This window comes from Rhincodon typus, chromosome 11, assembly GCF_021869965.1.
Source record: "Rhincodon typus isolate 14 chromosome 11, sRhiTyp1.1, whole genome shotgun sequence".
Taxonomy (NCBI): domain Eukaryota; kingdom Metazoa; phylum Chordata; class Chondrichthyes; order Orectolobiformes; family Rhincodontidae; genus Rhincodon; species Rhincodon typus.
This window is the reverse complement of record NC_063342.1, coordinates 36,819,418-36,837,090: the sequence shown is the minus strand read 5'-3', so window position 1 is coordinate 36,837,090 and position 17,673 is coordinate 36,819,418. Positions and strand designations below refer to the sequence as shown.

At 38.0% G+C, this 17,673-nt stretch overlaps 1 protein-coding gene across 1 annotated transcript in view; it reads left to right on the top strand.

The window, feature by feature from the left end:
• The window catches only part of igsf3 (immunoglobulin superfamily, member 3), a 41,251-nt gene that overhangs the window by 9,982 nt on the left and 13,596 nt on the right, over positions 1-17,673 (top strand). Inside the window, exons 2-7 of the mRNA XM_020517406.2 lie at positions 1,104-1,481; positions 3,539-3,946; positions 8,128-8,508; positions 9,970-10,374; positions 11,686-12,087; positions 13,721-14,137. Of these exons, the coding sequence (XP_020372995.2) occupies positions 1,104-1,481; positions 3,539-3,946; positions 8,128-8,508; positions 9,970-10,374; positions 11,686-12,087; positions 13,721-14,137 (2,391 nt within the window). The remainder of the gene's footprint in view (positions 1-1,103; positions 1,482-3,538; positions 3,947-8,127; positions 8,509-9,969; positions 10,375-11,685; positions 12,088-13,720; positions 14,138-17,673) is intronic.

The following is a 17,673-nucleotide window of genomic DNA, read 5'->3' as shown; positions in this document are numbered from 1 at the left end:
AGCAGGTTGCATAGGCGCAAACATAAGTTGTTCTCCATGTCAGTCTGCAGCTTCCACATCTAATGGTGAGGATCTTGAAGTTTCTCATGTGCATTATTTTAGCAGTTATCACATCTTTTCAAATAAACAAGTTAACATAGCACAAAAGTAGATTAATAGACTATTATTTACAGAAGGAAGACAATGGGCAGACTCTTCTAACAAGCAATTTGGTTATTTCTACTTTCTGACTCTTTCTCCATATCTCCACAAATCTGTCTCCATGTATCTATCCAAATGCCTTTTGAAAGCTATTGTTGAAGCTGTATTCTACCAAACAGTGTGGTCCAAATCCTAATATTTATTGTGTAAAAGGTTTCCCTCATAGTTTGTTTTTCTAGTTCTTTGGTCAGATTAATCAGTTTAAATGTGTAAGAAACCATTACTTATTCATTCTAGCTTAAGGTTTCTTTTTTGGCTTTGTTCACCTATAGTATTCCACATGAGGCAACTGTTTAATCACCAAGCGTAAAATGATTGTTTTATAGACTGTCCACCGGATGATTGCAGTGGACTTCTGTGAGCTTTTTAATGGGTACTCTTGTGTTTCAATATTACTGCCCCAGTTGAATACTATATTATGCGGAGTTAATAGCTGTTATGCTAATAGATAGACTGCATCTTCAGTGATGTCAGATGACCTGATAAAGATAAAGTCACCACAGTCCTCCTCGTAGCGGTTTAACCTGAGGGTCACCACACCTCCAGCTGAGAAGGAGAATCCCTCATGCTAAACTCAGCTGGTGTAGGGATTGAACCCATACAGTCAGCTTTGCACTGTTTTACAAACTAGCCATGCAGCCACTGACCTCTGAAGACCTAGGAAGAAGGTTGTAATGTCTTGCTCAACCAGATCTCTGACAATAGTGTGAATAGCTAGTAAATGTTCATTAGTTTCCATTAGTACAGTTTCCTGTCCTCATCTGTCAATGTGATCTTTATAAAAATATTAGATTTGTAATTTCCTGTCTTCAGGATAACATTCAGATTAGCTTGTTCATAATATATTGTCACTTCAAGAAAAATGAACTGAAATGTCTCTTCTGTTTTATGTCTTGATATAGATTCATGCACTGCTCAAAGACAAGTGAAATTACAAGAAGGGCCCCTAGTCCGGGCTGAGGGTCACCACATCACAATTCAATGTGATGTGAGCGGGTATCAGGGATCACCAGTGCAGAACTTTGAGTGGTCCATCTTTCGTCCAGATAAGCCTACACTGAAAATCCAGATTATCAGCTCAAATGATCCTGAGTTCCCTTATGCTGTGTTTGGAGAAAGAGTGCAAAAGGATGAGATCTATATCGAAAGGATTAAAGGAGACTCTGTGTTGTTACACATTACAAAGCTGCAGAAAAGTGATGAAGGCACGTATGAGTGTGCCACTCCCAGTACAGACAATGCATACTGGGGGTCCTACAGTGCCATGATGAACTTGACAGGTGGGTATTTAAAGCATTCTTCTTTCTTATTTCTTTTCTCAGGATTTTACTTTATCTTTTCATTGAAACTATCAGAACTATGAAGTTGATAATCAGAAAGATGGCTGCTGTTGTTTATAATTACAATTTATTGAAAACGCAGCAATAAATACAATCAATCTTATCTAAATCTCAATAAACCATTATGAATCTGATTACATTCAAACCAATGCAGAATTGTACACCTTTGAGCATTTAGATTAATGCACTATTAGGAAATCTGATTATACAGATATGGAAGGGCAAGTACAACATACGAGCATATGGTACAGGAAGAAAGGCAGATTACTCAGACCTTCAAGCCTGTTGTGCCATTCAATACAGTCAGGGCTCTTCTGATTTTAACATTAACTCTACAGCCCTGCATAACCCCAATAGTCCTTCATTCCCTTAGTAATCAAGAATCTTTCTACCTCTGCCTTAAAAAATTACAAAAATTTTCATCCACCTTTTGAGAAAGGGAATTCCAAATATAAAATTCTATTGAGTCCACATTGCAAGCATGTAGCACCTTGAAATATACCTTTTTTAAAACCTGTTTTGTTGAACATACAGATTTGCTTTTTTAAAAGTCCTATTCAGCATGAAGAAATGAATCATATAATTTTACTGTACATGCAGTTTGCTTATTTACAGGTGAACATATTTCTTTGAGATTTGCTGGGAAGTGAATCAAAGAGAAAGTGCATTCATTATCAACTGAATTAGATAAGCAGTCTGCTCATGTGGTTCAGGAGCAATATTGAGTTTCATTGCTTATAATATTCAAAATGCTTTTTGATTGCCAGATCCCTTGGCCTAGTTTGTGATGGAAATTCCTCCTGTGATACTGAGCCCTAGAGATCATAGGTTCAATTTATAGAATCATTGAATGTCATAGCACAGAGGGAATATGTTTGGCTCTACACTCTTTGAAAGAGATATTCAATTAGTCTCTGCGCTTTACTAAGAACACTGCATTTCTTTTCTCAATCAAGTATTTCTCCAATTCTCTGCTGATAGTCAGTATTCGATCTGCTTCCAACACTCTTCCATGAAGTTGATGACAGATAATAACTTGCTATGCCCAAAAAGAAAGTTTCTTGATCTGATCTCTGGTTCCTTTGTCAATTACGTAAACCTCTCTCCTCTGGTTACTGACCTTCTGCCACTGAAATCAGTTTTTCCTCATTCACTCTATCATAACACCAGAAATGTTTGAATGTTTCTATCAAGTGTCCCCATAATCTTTGATAGGTTCAGCAAAACAACCTCAGACTTCTTTCTTGTCTGTTCACTTATGATAAGTTTTTTTTATCCTTGGTAATAGTCGAATGGTCAGCGGGCAGTTAAAAGATAACCAAATTGCTGTGGGAATAGAGTCACATATAAGTTAGACTGACTGAGAAAGACAGAATTGCTCCCCTAAAGGACATCGGTGAATAAGTTGGATCAGCAGTGTTGGCAGACTACGCAAGTTTATGGTGAGTTCAAGCTCAAGCTAATTCTTAACCGAAAACTATACATTTGCCAGCAGGGATCACACTGTTTTTAGGAACAGGATCCTTTTCTGGCTACTCCCATCCTAGTCAAAGATTGCTGAGGAAGCGGTGTCTATTTCCATCTGGTTGTGTGCAGTGTAATAGCATCTAATACAGCTGTCTAATTCATTGATCCGTTGAGGATGCCTAGAAAATCGAGTATTTTAATACATTAGGCGACAGTGTACAAATGTTCTGCTCAAAATCTCTCATTAGTTATATCCCAGCTGGATTTGAACACTGGTGAAAATAATGAATGGCTGGGAGGTCTCTAATTCATTATAGCAACTGGGTCCTGTAAAGTATTAAATTTGTAATTTACTTTTCCATGTTTTTATTCCTGTCATACTAAGAATGAGTTTGGTATGTATGGGTGATATTGATTATGTTAAGGTACCTTTAACACAAGTAAGATTGTGGAAGTATTGCATTATTGTATACAGAATATGATTTTCTTTCGTACATCACAAAAAACATATCAAAAACATATGTTCTTAGTCGTTCCAGACACACTTCGTGCAACATTGGCACCCCAAACCCTGGATAAAGTTGAAGGTGACTCCCTGAAACTGATCTGTGAAGTATCCAAAGAAACATCACAGCACACACACGTGGCTGTCACATGGTACATACAGAAGGGAGATCAGAAACTCACGGTCATCTCTCTAACAAGAGATTTCATCATACGTTCTGGAGATTCATATAAGCAGAGAGAGGCAGCAGGAGATGTACAACTGGATAAGATTGGTGTGACTTCATTCAAACTCACCATCTCCAAACTACAGCTGTCAGATCAAGGAGATTATTATTGTGAAGGTGCAGAGTGGATTCAAGACTTAGACAAATCCTGGAATGGCCTGTCTAGTAAAAATACTGAAAGTACCACAGTGAATGTTAAGAGCATAGGTAAGATTCATAAGTACAGAAAACTATCTCCTTTATATAGCTATAGTTTCATAGTGTGACTGCTTCAACCATTGTAGTAAGAGAATCACACGCAATGCACCGCTGAATTTCCTGCATACATTTTCACAGTTTGTGGTGAAGTTGAGAAAGGCTGGAAATTGAATGTTTACTATCCACTTTATGTGCATGAACATAAGTTTTATTAGTAGAAAAGGCAAGATAGACTCAAAGGAAAAGACTGTGCAATTGGATGTAAGCTTGAACTAAAGTCAAGTCATGTGAGAACAGACTCCTGTTGTAATTCTGTGACCAGCTTCAACAAGCGGACTTCTGGCATTGCTATTGCCTGAAAGGGAGCTTTGGTCCATAACAATTCAAGAAATTAGCCGCTGCTGCAGGGTTGAAGGGCTGCAGTTTTCATTAGCTTTTCAAGGTTATAAGTTGCTTAAGAGGTTCTGGATACCTGGGCGAAAATGTAACAGCACAGGAGATACCCAGAGTTTTAGATGGGGCTTGACACAGCTGTTGGTTCTGTCTGAGGGGCAATGATACCAAATGATCACAAGGGTACTTAGACTGTAAGATAGTATGGTATAAAAGGAGCATATGTTTTCACTGAAGTATCACAAAGGTCCAATTCATTTTAATACCTAAAATCTAGAAAAATATTCAGAATACAAGTTGGACTTTCCTGTGTACATGCTTATTTGGGATGCATCTGGGACATTATAGGATGAAAATTCAAGACATGAATTGTTCAACTGGCTCCTGGTAGACTGAATTGATTTCCAAAATTATTCTTCAACAGATACAGCAGAATATGTCCATTTAATTCTGGCTGTGTCTATTCATGTGGCACGTCAAGGTGTCATACGAATATTTCTTGTCATTTGTGTAGAAAATAAAGCAAAGTGCAGTTTGTACTGCTATGGAGAGAGGAGAGAGATTTAACATTTAAATTCTTTTGAGGAAGCAGAGTAACAATTATAATCTCTACCAAGTTAATTGCAAAATTGACAGAAACTATTCTGTCTTCAGCCACCTCAAAGGAAGTAGGCCTTGTTTAATTGTTTCCCATTCTCACATCCTTGATGGAGATAGGAATCCACCAGGAATTGCCCAAATAATTTAAATGAGACCTACTCCAGAAAATCAGAGCTTAACACAGGTGGAGGGTAATTTTTCAAGTGAATTTGTGGTGGGGTTCCATCCAATCAGAAAAATGACTTGTCAAATTGCTTCTGTTGTCCAGGAGAGACGAGAAGATACGTAGTTCAAATACAAGCATCTTTTGGATTTGTTTATATATGTAATTTATACATGTGAATATGTACATGTGATGGGCAGCCTTCTTTGAGTTGAGATAAATGTTAACATTTATATGTCCCAGGCAAACTTGCAACAAGTTATTTCTCATCTGGTTTTGTTCAAAGTCTGTGATCCATTTCAAGACATGAGAAAGCAATAAAAGCAAAAAGGTTGAGGACGCTAGTAAAAGGTGATGCATTTGTCAGAAAAGCACCAGGAACAATAAAACATGTTGTAAAGTTTAATATTGGACAATGGCTACTTTGTAGTGAGTCCTTGGTACCATTCAATAAATCTGTGTTAAATCTGTTAAACAGTCTGATCTAGGACTGATCATTCTGCTGTATCACAAAATTAAGAAATTTCACCAGAAGCCTGAAATATAACTGTGGAGCCAAAAAATAATATTGAGGATTTTCTGTCCAGTTCTTGGTTGGCTACAAGAGACTTAACTGATGATCAAGTAAAAGCACATTTTGGTTAACAGGCACAAAGCTGACTCACAGGAGTGCTCTGAGAAGCTAAACCTGAGAACAAACACCTTGAATAAACATTCAACAATATAACAGAGCTTGCAAATGAGAATCCCATGGACAAGATACCACAGATCTGGAGGCAGTGACTAAGGAGATTAACTAACATTGCTTAATCTTCCATTAACTCAGTGTATGATCAATCTCTGATAGTTAAAATTACACGCAGTTTCCAGTATCTTAAATGCTTCAGTTCTGACCACAATATCACAATACCAAAATTAGTCCTCTCAATTATTTTTTAAAAATGCTTTCTGAGCATTAAAAATTGATGTATTCATTGGCAATTATGTTGAGCAGTATGTTGTCGATGATGACTTGGGTAAAGGAATCCATCATCGACCCATCTGCAGCCTTGCATACTGGTTTATAATAGTAGACTCCTTCTTTGAGTCTCTATGGTTCTTGAGTAGATTTGTAGCTTGGGTTATGGATCATGGTTGGTTTGCTCACTAAGCTGGTTCGTTAGTTCACAGACGTTTCATTACTCTGCTGGGTAACATCATCAGTGCAGCCTCCGATGAAGCACTGCTGTGTTTTCCCACCTGGTATATAAACTCTGAGGTCCAATGGATTTGATTACCTCATTTCCAGTTTTCCTTTGCAGTGGTGTATATATAGGGTCTAGTTCTATGTGTTTGATGGCCTTCTTGGTGGAGAACCAGGCCTCTAGGAATTCCCATGTTTGTCTCTGTTTGACATGTCCTAGGATCCAGGTGTTGTCCCAATCGAATTGGTGGTTCTCCTTATCCGTGTGAATGGAGATGAGTGAGTACTGGTTGTGTCTTTTTATTGCTAGTTGGTGTTCATGTACTCCTGGGGCCAATTTTCTTCCTGTCTGTCCAATGTAATGCTTGTCACAGTCCTTGCATGGAATTTTGTATATTACGTTGGTTCTGTCGATAATGGGTAAGGGGTCTTTGGTTTGAGTTAGCAGTTGGCGTAGGGTTGATATGGGTTTGTGTGCTACTCTGATGCCCAAAGGTAGTAGGAGTCTTGTTGTCAGTTCAGATATGTTCTTGATGTTTGGTAGCGTGACGAGTGTGTTAGGGCGTGCAGCATCTTCCTGTTGTTCCTGTGATAGGCATCGTCGGATCCAGTTGTTTGGGTATCCGTTGTCGTTAAATACTTGGTGGAGGTGCTCTTCTTCCTTTTGGTTTTGTTCCAGGTACTACAGTGTGTTGTCGCTCGTTTAAATAGTGTTTTCATGCAACTTCATTTGTGAGTGTTAGGGTGGTCACTGTTGAAATTCAGTACTTGGCCTGTGTGTATTGCTTTTTTATGTACCTTCGTCAGGAATTCCCCGTTAGCCCTGCCTTCTACCATGCCAACAGGGAATTCCTGACGAAGGTACATTTACAAAAAAGCAACACACACAGGCCAATATATATATTCAAAACTTTCCTATTTTATGCAGCTCTCAGCTGTACTCTTCCTTTTGATGACAACTACTGAACAGTTTGCTAGGCCTCTGTCAAAGTGGCAGTGACAGGAGATCATAAGAAACAACAATGTACTAGACAGGTTAATTATAGCAAAAACAGTCTGAGATGTATAAACTGAAGTGCTTTTGTTGAAGTTTGAATCACTGACCTTTTGATGAACGACAGTATTGTTTTAATGCATGGAGTGAATCACTGCCCTTAACCTTCAAGAGGCTTCAAATGCTGATGTGATCAGTTTCAGCTTCAATGGCACTTTTCGGTTTACACCAAATAGCGCATTTTACAATTTAAAATTAACCTCTATGGTCCAGGTTGCACCACTTAAAGGCAGATGCAATAAGTTGACTCATTTTGGATAACTGCCAGTAGTGAGCTGGTGACAGTCTCTGAATATTGCTAAGGAAGCATTACAGAGCCTGAATTTTACTTTCAATTGCTTCCATCTCATTTTGATCCCTTAATCTCCATGCACATTTCATTACCCTTCTCCAGTCATGAAGGTATGTTGCTCAATGGGATCTGTAAGCAAATAGGAAAGATGATTTAGATCCATTTTAGTTAAGTAACTGTCGAAAACATTGAAAAATTTAACACATCTTGTTTTAAAAAGGAAGCAAGTAATTATGCTGCAAGTATCTCCCTGGACCATCAGGATACCTATACAATCCACAGAAATTTTCTCTGGCATTCTCTCCATTAAAGCAGATTCAGTGCAAGGCCATGCATATTTCCAAATAATCTTTGCATGGCTTTGTTTTCTCTGTACTACATTAAGGTCGGAATTGAAATAGAGGTCTTCTATCAGGCTAAAGTTTGACAAATTTGCTCACTTTGTTTTTTGTTAAACTCTATACGCTGCCTGACACAGTAATGATATTCATTTTATTTCATGCAGGTAACCAGTTTCTTGCTCTGATTAAAGCCACTGAAGTCAACGTTAATGTAGGTGGCACATTGGAAATAATCTGCACAGTAGAAGCTCAGAATTTCCCAGATCGTTTCTTCTCTGTTGCCTGGTTCTTAAACAACAGAGAAATAATCCGTTTTGGACCAAATGCAGTACCATCCTTTCACGGGGAATATAAAATGAGAGAGAGCTTGGGAAAGGTGATGGTCCATAAGAAAAGTGACAGGGTTTATGTTCTGAAAATATATCAGATTCAAGTGGAAGATGGTGGCACATATCACTGTCAGGTGGAGGAGAATGAGAAAATATCATCTGCAGCATTCTCAACTAATAAATCCAACGAGATCACAATCACTGTGCAACGACCACGTAAGAAACATGCAAATAAATTTATTCTATTTTCTGCTAGTGATTAAGAGCTGTATTATATCATGATATCCTTACCTAATTAAAGGATATCCTTGCCATAGAGGAAATACAACAAAGAATCATCAGCTGGATTCCTGGGATTGTTCCATGAGAAGAGATTAAAGAGATTGTGTCTATATTCTCTGGCATTTAGAAGAATATGAGGTGATCTCATTGAAGCAAACAAAACTCTTCCAAAGATTGATAGTGGAATGCTGCAGGAAGGATGTTTCCCTTGGTTGGGGTGTCGAGCACTAGGGAGCAAAGTCTCAGAATAAAAGGTCGGTTATTTAGGACTGAGATGAGGAGGAAAATTTAGAATTCTCTACCCTCGAGGGCTGTGGATGTTCAGTCGTTCAAGGCAGAAATTTATAGATTTCTAGATATTAAAGATATCAGGGATATGGGATAGCACTGGAAAATGGTGTTGAGATAAAAGATCAACCATGATCTAGTTGAATTGCAGAGCATGCTCCTGTTTCCTAGTTCCTATATTCCTATCTGGGAGGTTGGTTGCTTTCCAGGAATTATAAACATTTTAGACACAAAATGAGAGACAGACCCATCTTGGGATAGGAAGAAAACAGGCTGAAACAAAAGGCACTCTCTTAAAAAGATAACAAGGTGTAGAGCTGGATGAACACAGCAGGCCAAGCAGCATTAGAGGAGCAGGAAAGCTGACGTTTTGGGTCTGGACCCTTCTTCAGAAATCTCTAAAATCTTTTTCTTGCAGCAAAGCCGCAGATATATCGAATTTCAAAAGGAATAATCATTTATACAAAAGAAGAAATAGGGTGCTGACTGGAATTTAGAAAAGGCAAGTTGACTCTGATTGGTTGCAACCTATAGAGAATGCACCAGGATAGCATTGTCCCCCAAGCTTTTGATTTGATAGAAAAGGTGTTATATGTAGAGATGTCCTTTTGCTTGCAAAGGCAGCCCCCTGCATGTAAATGTGTTGTTTTTAGCAAGTGTAAGTGAACCACATGTCAATCTTGACAGATGATCTTCAGTGTGATCTTGATGGATGATCTTCATATAATTCTTCACGTAATTATTTATGCAATTCTTGGCATAGGCTAGAATTTTTTCCACAAAATGCTCCATTTCTCTGTCTCTCTCTTTTGTTAAGATGGTTATTGAAACCAATCTCATTGATCAAACGTTTTGGTTATCTTTCCCGATTTCTCACCATGTGGCTTAATGTCAAAAGAAGTCCAAGGTTCTTGTTAAGTGCCTTGTAATGCTTTTTCTCTGTTAGGTGTGCTATATAAATGTAAGCTATCATCATCTGCTGATATTCACAAACCTCTTGGTCTTTACTATGTTAGCTCGCATCCTTGAATAAATCCAGAACTTCCACTTTTCCAAATGTGGCCCCCACGTATCTCTCACATTATACCTGTTTTCGTCATTTCACAGAAGCCAACCTCAAAGTATTAATCAACAGTAGTACGACTGAAGTTTTGGAAGGTGATTCCATTCAGTTTGCCTGTGATATTCATTTAGCAAGTGCAGCTTATGGACAGCTCTCTATTACCTGGCAAATCATAAACAACCAGAACCAAAACAGTGACGTCATTGGAATGAACCGAGATGGTATTCAGGTTACTTACCAGCCTTACCAGGAGCGTGTAATCAACAGTGACATCAGAATGGCACGAGTGAAATCAAATACCTTCACATTGGGCATTTATAATGCCCAGCCTTCAGATCAAGGACACTATGCTTGCAACGTGATGGAATGGGAAGTAGAATCTGATGGAAACTGGCACCTAATTGGAGAATATGTTAGCGACAAGAGGGCAGTAACTATCAAATCCCTTGGTAAGCAATTCAGTGTGGAATATTACTGTATTTCATTTAAACAATTGCAGGGTTCTCAATTAGACATTAAATCAAGATTTTTTTTTGTAAAGGATGGCCCCTATTCTATCTTACAAAATCAAGTCGCAGCATACTGCATTGAAAGCTGGAATTTCCATTGCCTTCATGGTCATGGTCAAAACAGACATGGTGGGCCAAAGGGCATGTTCTTGTGCTGTATTGTTCTATGTTCTATATTCACTGATTACATTGAATTTTGCCATCAGTTTAATGAAAAATCATACTTTTCTGTTCACCAATTTTCAATAAAAGTAAGCTCTTTTCAGTGTCTCCTACCATCATGCCACTCTGAATAAATGAGTGAGTGACTTGTGATTAATTGCTGAATAGGTGAGGGAGAATATTTAAGAGAGATGAGGAGGTAAGTACTCTTCTTACATATCCCACGATTGAAAAAAATGCTGAAAATCCATAGTTGGCCTTAACGATCAGCGAATCTATAAAAGCTCAAATGAATTTTAAAAATGAGATTTTTTTTTCTCTGTCGATCATGAGCTACGGAATTCTGTTCCCTAGAAGTGGTGGAGGCTGGGTCTTTGAATATTTTTAAGGCAGAGTTAGGTCACTGTGAGATCCGCCTTGATCTGACCAAATGTCAGAGCAGCTTCAATGGACCTACTGACGCAGTCCTATCTTATGGTACAACACCTCCTTGCAGGTTTGTATTTTAACTCTGAACAAGTTGATGACAGAAACCATTTCAGTGAGTTGGTTTCCCAAATGACAGAAGTAGCAGTAGGCCATAACAATTTTAACCAGCAGGCCTCGTGTTACTGCTACTTGTCCACTTATTGACCTGAAATAGATGTAAAGAGGCACAGAACTAGCTACTACATAAGAAGAGCCTCTGACTAGCGGGTAACTAGCAGGGCGGGTCTTCGGTATGATCTACCTCTGCTTTTTGTGGTTCTGCAAAGGAAAGCTTTAGAATTTCTAAAAAGCAACTTCCACTTTCAGAGAAGCTGCCTATTGGAACCTGGCTATCGAGAAAACCATGGTCTTACTGTTCAAAAATTAATTGAATTGAACAAAAGAACATCGTTCTCGTCCTGTAAACCCAGAATTGTGCTGTTTCTAAAATATTGAAATGGGAATTGACATCACAATATTGCAAACAATGTTTACACTCTATGGGAACACTCTCTTTTGTTTTAATTAAACCGATTATAGTTTGGGATTCAATTATCTGTACTAGAAAGTCTCAGAAGAGTTGCTGCCACAGTCTTTAATTTTTCTCTTTTGTGTTTGCAGAAAGCAACTTTAAGGTTACCGCAATCACCCGGACACCAACTGTGAAATACTATGGTACATTTGAACTCCAGTGTATCATTAGGCCGATAGATATTACCCATGTGCCAGCATCTGTATCCTGGAAATTCCAACCAGCCAATTCTAATGACAGTTACAACCTTGTAACTTTCACCCATGATACTGCGATTAAGTGGGGGAACAAAGCAGAGAACTTCAAAGGAAAAATGATTATAGTGAAATCTGTGTCCAATGCTGTCCGGTTGAGTGTTTCAAGGGCCAGTAAATTGGAAGCTGGGAAGTTTCTATGTATTGCAGAATTATGGGGAAGGCATAATCCAAACAAATGGGTCAAAAAAGCCAGTGCAACATCAAACATCCTGGAAGTAAAGGTTGGACCCCCAGGTAAGGTGACAGACTACTTTTCATATTTACAGCATCAAAGTGGAACTGAGGGTTCTAAGGAAGAGTTACTGGAACCAAAATGTTAACTCTGATTTCTCTCTACAGATGCTGCCAGATTTGCTGAGCTCTTTTAGCAACTTATGTTTTTGTTTCTGATTTTCAGCATCTGCAGTTCTTTCAATTTTTATTTAGGTAACCTTGCTACATTTGTAGTCACAAGAGATCACAGTCCAGTCTGCCTTGACTTGCCTCTTCGCCTCTTTGCTCTTTGTTAGAAATTCCACTGCATCTCTAAGTGTGAAATTCCATGGTTCTCTCTCTCTCTACAGACAGCCACTTAATTTACAGCCACTTTTTTTGGCTGCATCAGCCTTCTTTTTAAAAAAAACACTTTTTTTTTGAATTACAAGTCCAGAATGTCCTTAGTAGTCCAAATTGTCCATAGGGTAGAAGGTTTGTTTTTTAGTTTAGTCAGGGCATGATGATCGGCACAGGCCTGTAGGGCTGAGCAGCCTGTTCCTGTGTCGTACTTCTCTTTTGTCCTTCAGAGCTCTGACCTATGGTCGTGACAGTTATAATTCGATATTAAAAATCGTCAATAAGATAATTAAAATTCCACCACTGTGTTTTAGTTTTGTGTGCTCGATCACCTGTAATCAACTTGCATAAGGAAGGATACATTCTTTCCAAAAAGGCAGTGCAGCAGGGATTCACCAGAATGATTCCTGGAATAGCAGGACTAAGCTACAAGGAGAAATTGAAGGGATATTTTAGTTTTGAAGAATGAGAGGTAATCTCATTCTTTACCCCAGTGGGCTGTGGAAGTTCACTCATTGATCAAGATGGATATCAATAGATTTCCAGATGCTAATGACATCAAAAGGGCTCTGGAGATAGGTGGGGAAATTGTATTAAGGAAGGTGATGGGACATGATCAAGAATGGCAGAGCAAGCTCAAGGGATTGAATGACCTACTTTTGTTTTGATGTCCTTCCTAATTAAATAGATTCTTGGCTAAATGAGATTGTTTGTATTTATCTAAGGTACTACAGTCAGACAAGACATTCAAGGGGCTGTATTATGCCAGTAATACAATGTTAACTTAATGCTAAAATGCAGTTTTTGATGCTTTAGAAGAAAATCTGTATTTTAACATATATTGATTCTTTGTATATATTCTGCTATGAAATATTACACTGAACCTGACAGCAATAAAAAGGAGTTAAGTTGTTCATATTATCTTTGAAAATCTGCAATTTATCCCTTGAATTTGCTGTTTCCGTACCTTCTGGGAATTAAACAGCATTAATTGAGCAATGACAGAATTAACCAAGAGTAAGGTAACCAGTTCTTTTAACTCACTGATGTCTAGAATTAAGACAGTTACATGAAAGAATGGGATAAAAATTAATTTACAATAAAAAGAATGCAAAGACAACAAGATCACTAGTGCCATAAGTTCATAATTGCAGTATCTTTGGTGCTGTTAGATTATTAAACATGGATAAGTTTTTATATAAGGAAAATAGTAGTTAGCTATTGACTGATTTCCATGGTACATCATGTTGAAACTAAATGCTGCAGAGAAATACTGTGAAATCATTTTGACAGGCTGTCTTTTCTGTTTTTGTAGCTTGTCTCTTGCAGCTTACTAAGCAAGTTACCACAATATATAAAAGAATCAATGACATCACTGAACTTGAATGTAAAATTTTAGCTCGAACTCAAAACGATTCCCAATTCTCAGTCACGTGGCTCTTCAGTAAGACACAGGGACCAAACGTGAAAGGGGAAAATCTTCTGAACATTGATCGCAACAGTATTGTCCGGTACTATGGAGAATTGCTTACTAATTCTCAGAAGAAAATGAAATTTCAGGATGAGAAGCCCTCTAGTGATGTGTACAAGTTGATGATACAGAAAACTGATGTAAATGACAGTGGGAATTACTACTGTCACGTAACAGAGTGGCTCTTGGATCCCAACAACATCTGGTATAAAGTGGGAGAGGATACATCAGCAATGACAATTGTCCAAGTGCGTACAGCAGGTAAACAAGTTTCCTAAATTTCTCATAAATATTGTAGCACTGGCACAAACAATAATTGATTTGTCCAATACAATGAGCTAAGACAGAGTTAGATAGATCCTTGCTTGGCAAGAGAATCAGAGCTAATCACGGTAGATAGGAATGTAGAATTTGAAATGCAATCAGATCAGTCATGATGTTTTGAATGGTGGCACAGTTTAGGGGCTGACTGGTCTTCTTCTGCTCCAATTTCATATGTTCTTACATAACTGCACCCTGCAACCAGGAATGCTGAAGTGAAAATCATGTATGGAGCTCTCAGTAGCACAAACACAAAGAAATAATAATTTGGCAGTGATTATTGTTTTAAAATTCACTCGTGATGAGGGTGCCACCGGCTAGGCCAGCATTTCTTGCCCATTCTTCAGAGCAGCTAAGAGTCGACCAATTTGCTTTGGGTGTGGAGTCACATATAGGCTAGACCAGTTAAAGATGGCAGTTTTCTTCGCCAAAGGACATTAGTGAACCGGATGGGTTTTTTGACAATGGATTCATGATCATCATTAGACTCTATGATTCATGAATCAATTGTTGATTGTTGGGAAAAACCCATCTGCTCCTCTAATGTCTTTTATGGAGGGAAGCATGTGATGCTAACTAAAGAAGCAACTTTTCATAATTGCTGTCCTGTTGGAAATTAGCAGGCTGTGGCCCATACAGTGCATAACTTCTAAATCATGAAATTGAATGGCCGTTAAACTAAATAGTTTCCACAATGGATAGGTGAACCAAGAAAATAAAATAATGTTGAGAAACGAAACCAGTGGGGAGAAGTGAGCTAAGAGAATTAGAAGAAATATAAGAAAATGCTAAGAATGAGTAATAATTGGCTTTGAGTTTAAAAAGGCAGAATCAATTAGAGTAGAATTTGTTTGTTATCATATTTCAAGAGAGAATGGCTAAGGAGGATATGATTTTCCCTTTACTATTCTGTCCAAAATCAGGCTATATAATCGTGGAAAATAACAGAAATAAAATGAGGTGTCTATACAATTGACTCTCACAAGGAATTATACTGTCTGATCCCAGATTGCTGCAGCACTTTTAAAATGATGAAAAAGCAGGTCTTGCCAATGGACTCTGTTTAATTCTCTTCTGCCGCTGCCGCTGCCGCAGCTGACTTCAGGCACCAACAGGCCTGGGATAGTTGTATAGACACTTATTTTTAATCAATCAGATTGGATATGTTATGACACACCTCTGCAAGTGGAACTTGAATCCAACCTTCTGGTCCACTCTGGATAGTGGTACATGGTATGCTTGAGGTCACATAATGAGTACCTGTTCCTCTTTGAGGCTCCAATCACTTGAGAGATGACAGAATCAGACAAATTTATTGTTTAAATGAAAAATTGTAATTTTATTTTTGGACCCTTCCATCTCCTTTAAATTTAGGATCCCATACTGCTTGTTGAGTGGCACATTCCTGCTTGCTGACATGGCTCCCACCAATCCGACCTGCATAAATAATGATCTCTGACTCCAGAAAGTGGATCAGTGACTGCAACAGAAGAGGGGCAGTCAACAGACTCACCCTGATTGCCCTTGTTTTTTACTTAATCCAAGCCTATGTCCTTAAAAGATGAAAGTGGTGGGATAACTTAAAGATTATTTTATTTTATCACTACAGTCTCAAAGTATTCACCAGCAACCTCTTGATTTTCAATAACTGTGGCACATTGCAGAATATTTTGAAATGTGAGAGGTGGGACTATTTGATGAGTTAAAAGAAATAAAGACAAATCCTGCCAGACATACAGCAGTTGCAGAATGAGACTAGGGTGGAAAATAGCAGATTGTAATGTTGAAAGATTTCTGGGTATTATAGAAGTGACACAGGATTAGAAGTAACCAAATGTTGTGCATATGATTCAAAAAGGAGAGAAATCTGATTCTGACAACTACAGACCAAAAGACTTATGTTGGTGCTGAGTAAAATATTGATGAAGATACTGTAAAGTAGATTCATGGATAGAAACTACACAATAATGTCCAATGAAATGGCAAATCTTTTATGCAATGTCAGCTTGTAATTGACAAAGTGGTAGTAGGTCAATTTCATGAACTAGTACAGTCTTGTGGTGATGGTGCCTTCAATGTAGTGCTACAAAGATAATTTCTATGATTTTGACACTGTGACAGTGAAAGGACAATAGATATATAAGTCAGTTCATACGTTATAACTTTAAAGTCATCCTGGATTTAGGAAGAAACATTTCTGTGATGAAAACCCCTTTAAACCTCCCTGATGATGTTACAAATAAATGGTGAAATTTTTGCGATATCATTATCATTAATTTCACTTTTTAGTAAGAACTTTGATAAATTTCAATTTGGAGGAATATGTTAAATGAAACAAAATTCATGGGAATCTAGGAGAGAATGTGACTTAAAGAAATTGAATTTAAAAAATCAGATAAAAAATGGGAAACACGGTCAGAGTTTGGGGGTACTGGATGGAGACAGTGTTAATGACCCTATCACTGTAGTTGATGTTATGACCTTATTAGCCAGAATAGAAAAACAGTTTTTCATTTTTGAGATTACATGAAATATAGAGAATTTTAAGAATGAAAGAAGGGTTTCAATTTGGTCTGCAATTGCTCACACAATTTGTGGAGAAAATCTAATTTTGATACAGTTAAATTAATTTATGTTGTTTAGAAGGATTGAGAAACATGTAACATAAAGGAAGTAGCATAGGACACTGTGTAAAGGTTCTGTGTTGTTTGTGGAGTCAGCACTGTCACTGTTGATACAATGTGGAGAAATAACAAAAAGTGGATAACACAGCAGAATAGTGGAACATTAATTTTCATGGGTTATGTTGAAGGTTTTAATTCACTGTCCAGGCCTTAGAGGGAATATTAACCCTGAATTATGTGATTCCACCTACTAAGCTAAATCATTTCTTCAAATTCTTTCACAGATTGGCTAGGGCAGCATTTATTGTCATTTCCTAATTGCCTTTGCCTTTGAGAAGGTCATGATGATCTGTCTTCTTGAATTGCTACAGTGTGGTAATAGCACATCCGCAAGTCTGTTAGCCAGAGAGCTCCAGGATTTTGATCCAGTGACTGGAGAGTGGCGGTGATATACTTGGAGGAGAAATTGCAGGTTATGTTCCCATGTATCTGTTGTCCTTCTCTGTCTCAGTTAGTAGAGGTTACAGAACTTCATTTGAAAAGTTCTGCCAAAGGAGAGTTGATGAGTTGCAATAGTGCATCTTGTAAATATTATACACTGTTGTCACTATGGGTGGAATGCGTGAATGTTTAAGGCAGCAAATGGGGTGCCAATCAAGTGGGCTGAATTGTCCTGGATGGTGTCAACCATGTGTTGTTGGAGCTGCACTCATCCAGGCAAGTGCAGAATGTTCCAACAGACTCCTGACTTGTGCATTGTAGACAGTGGACAGGCATTAACGAGACGACAGATAAGCTATTCACCACAGAACTCCCAGCATCTGACCTGCTGTCATTGCTATTGCATTTACA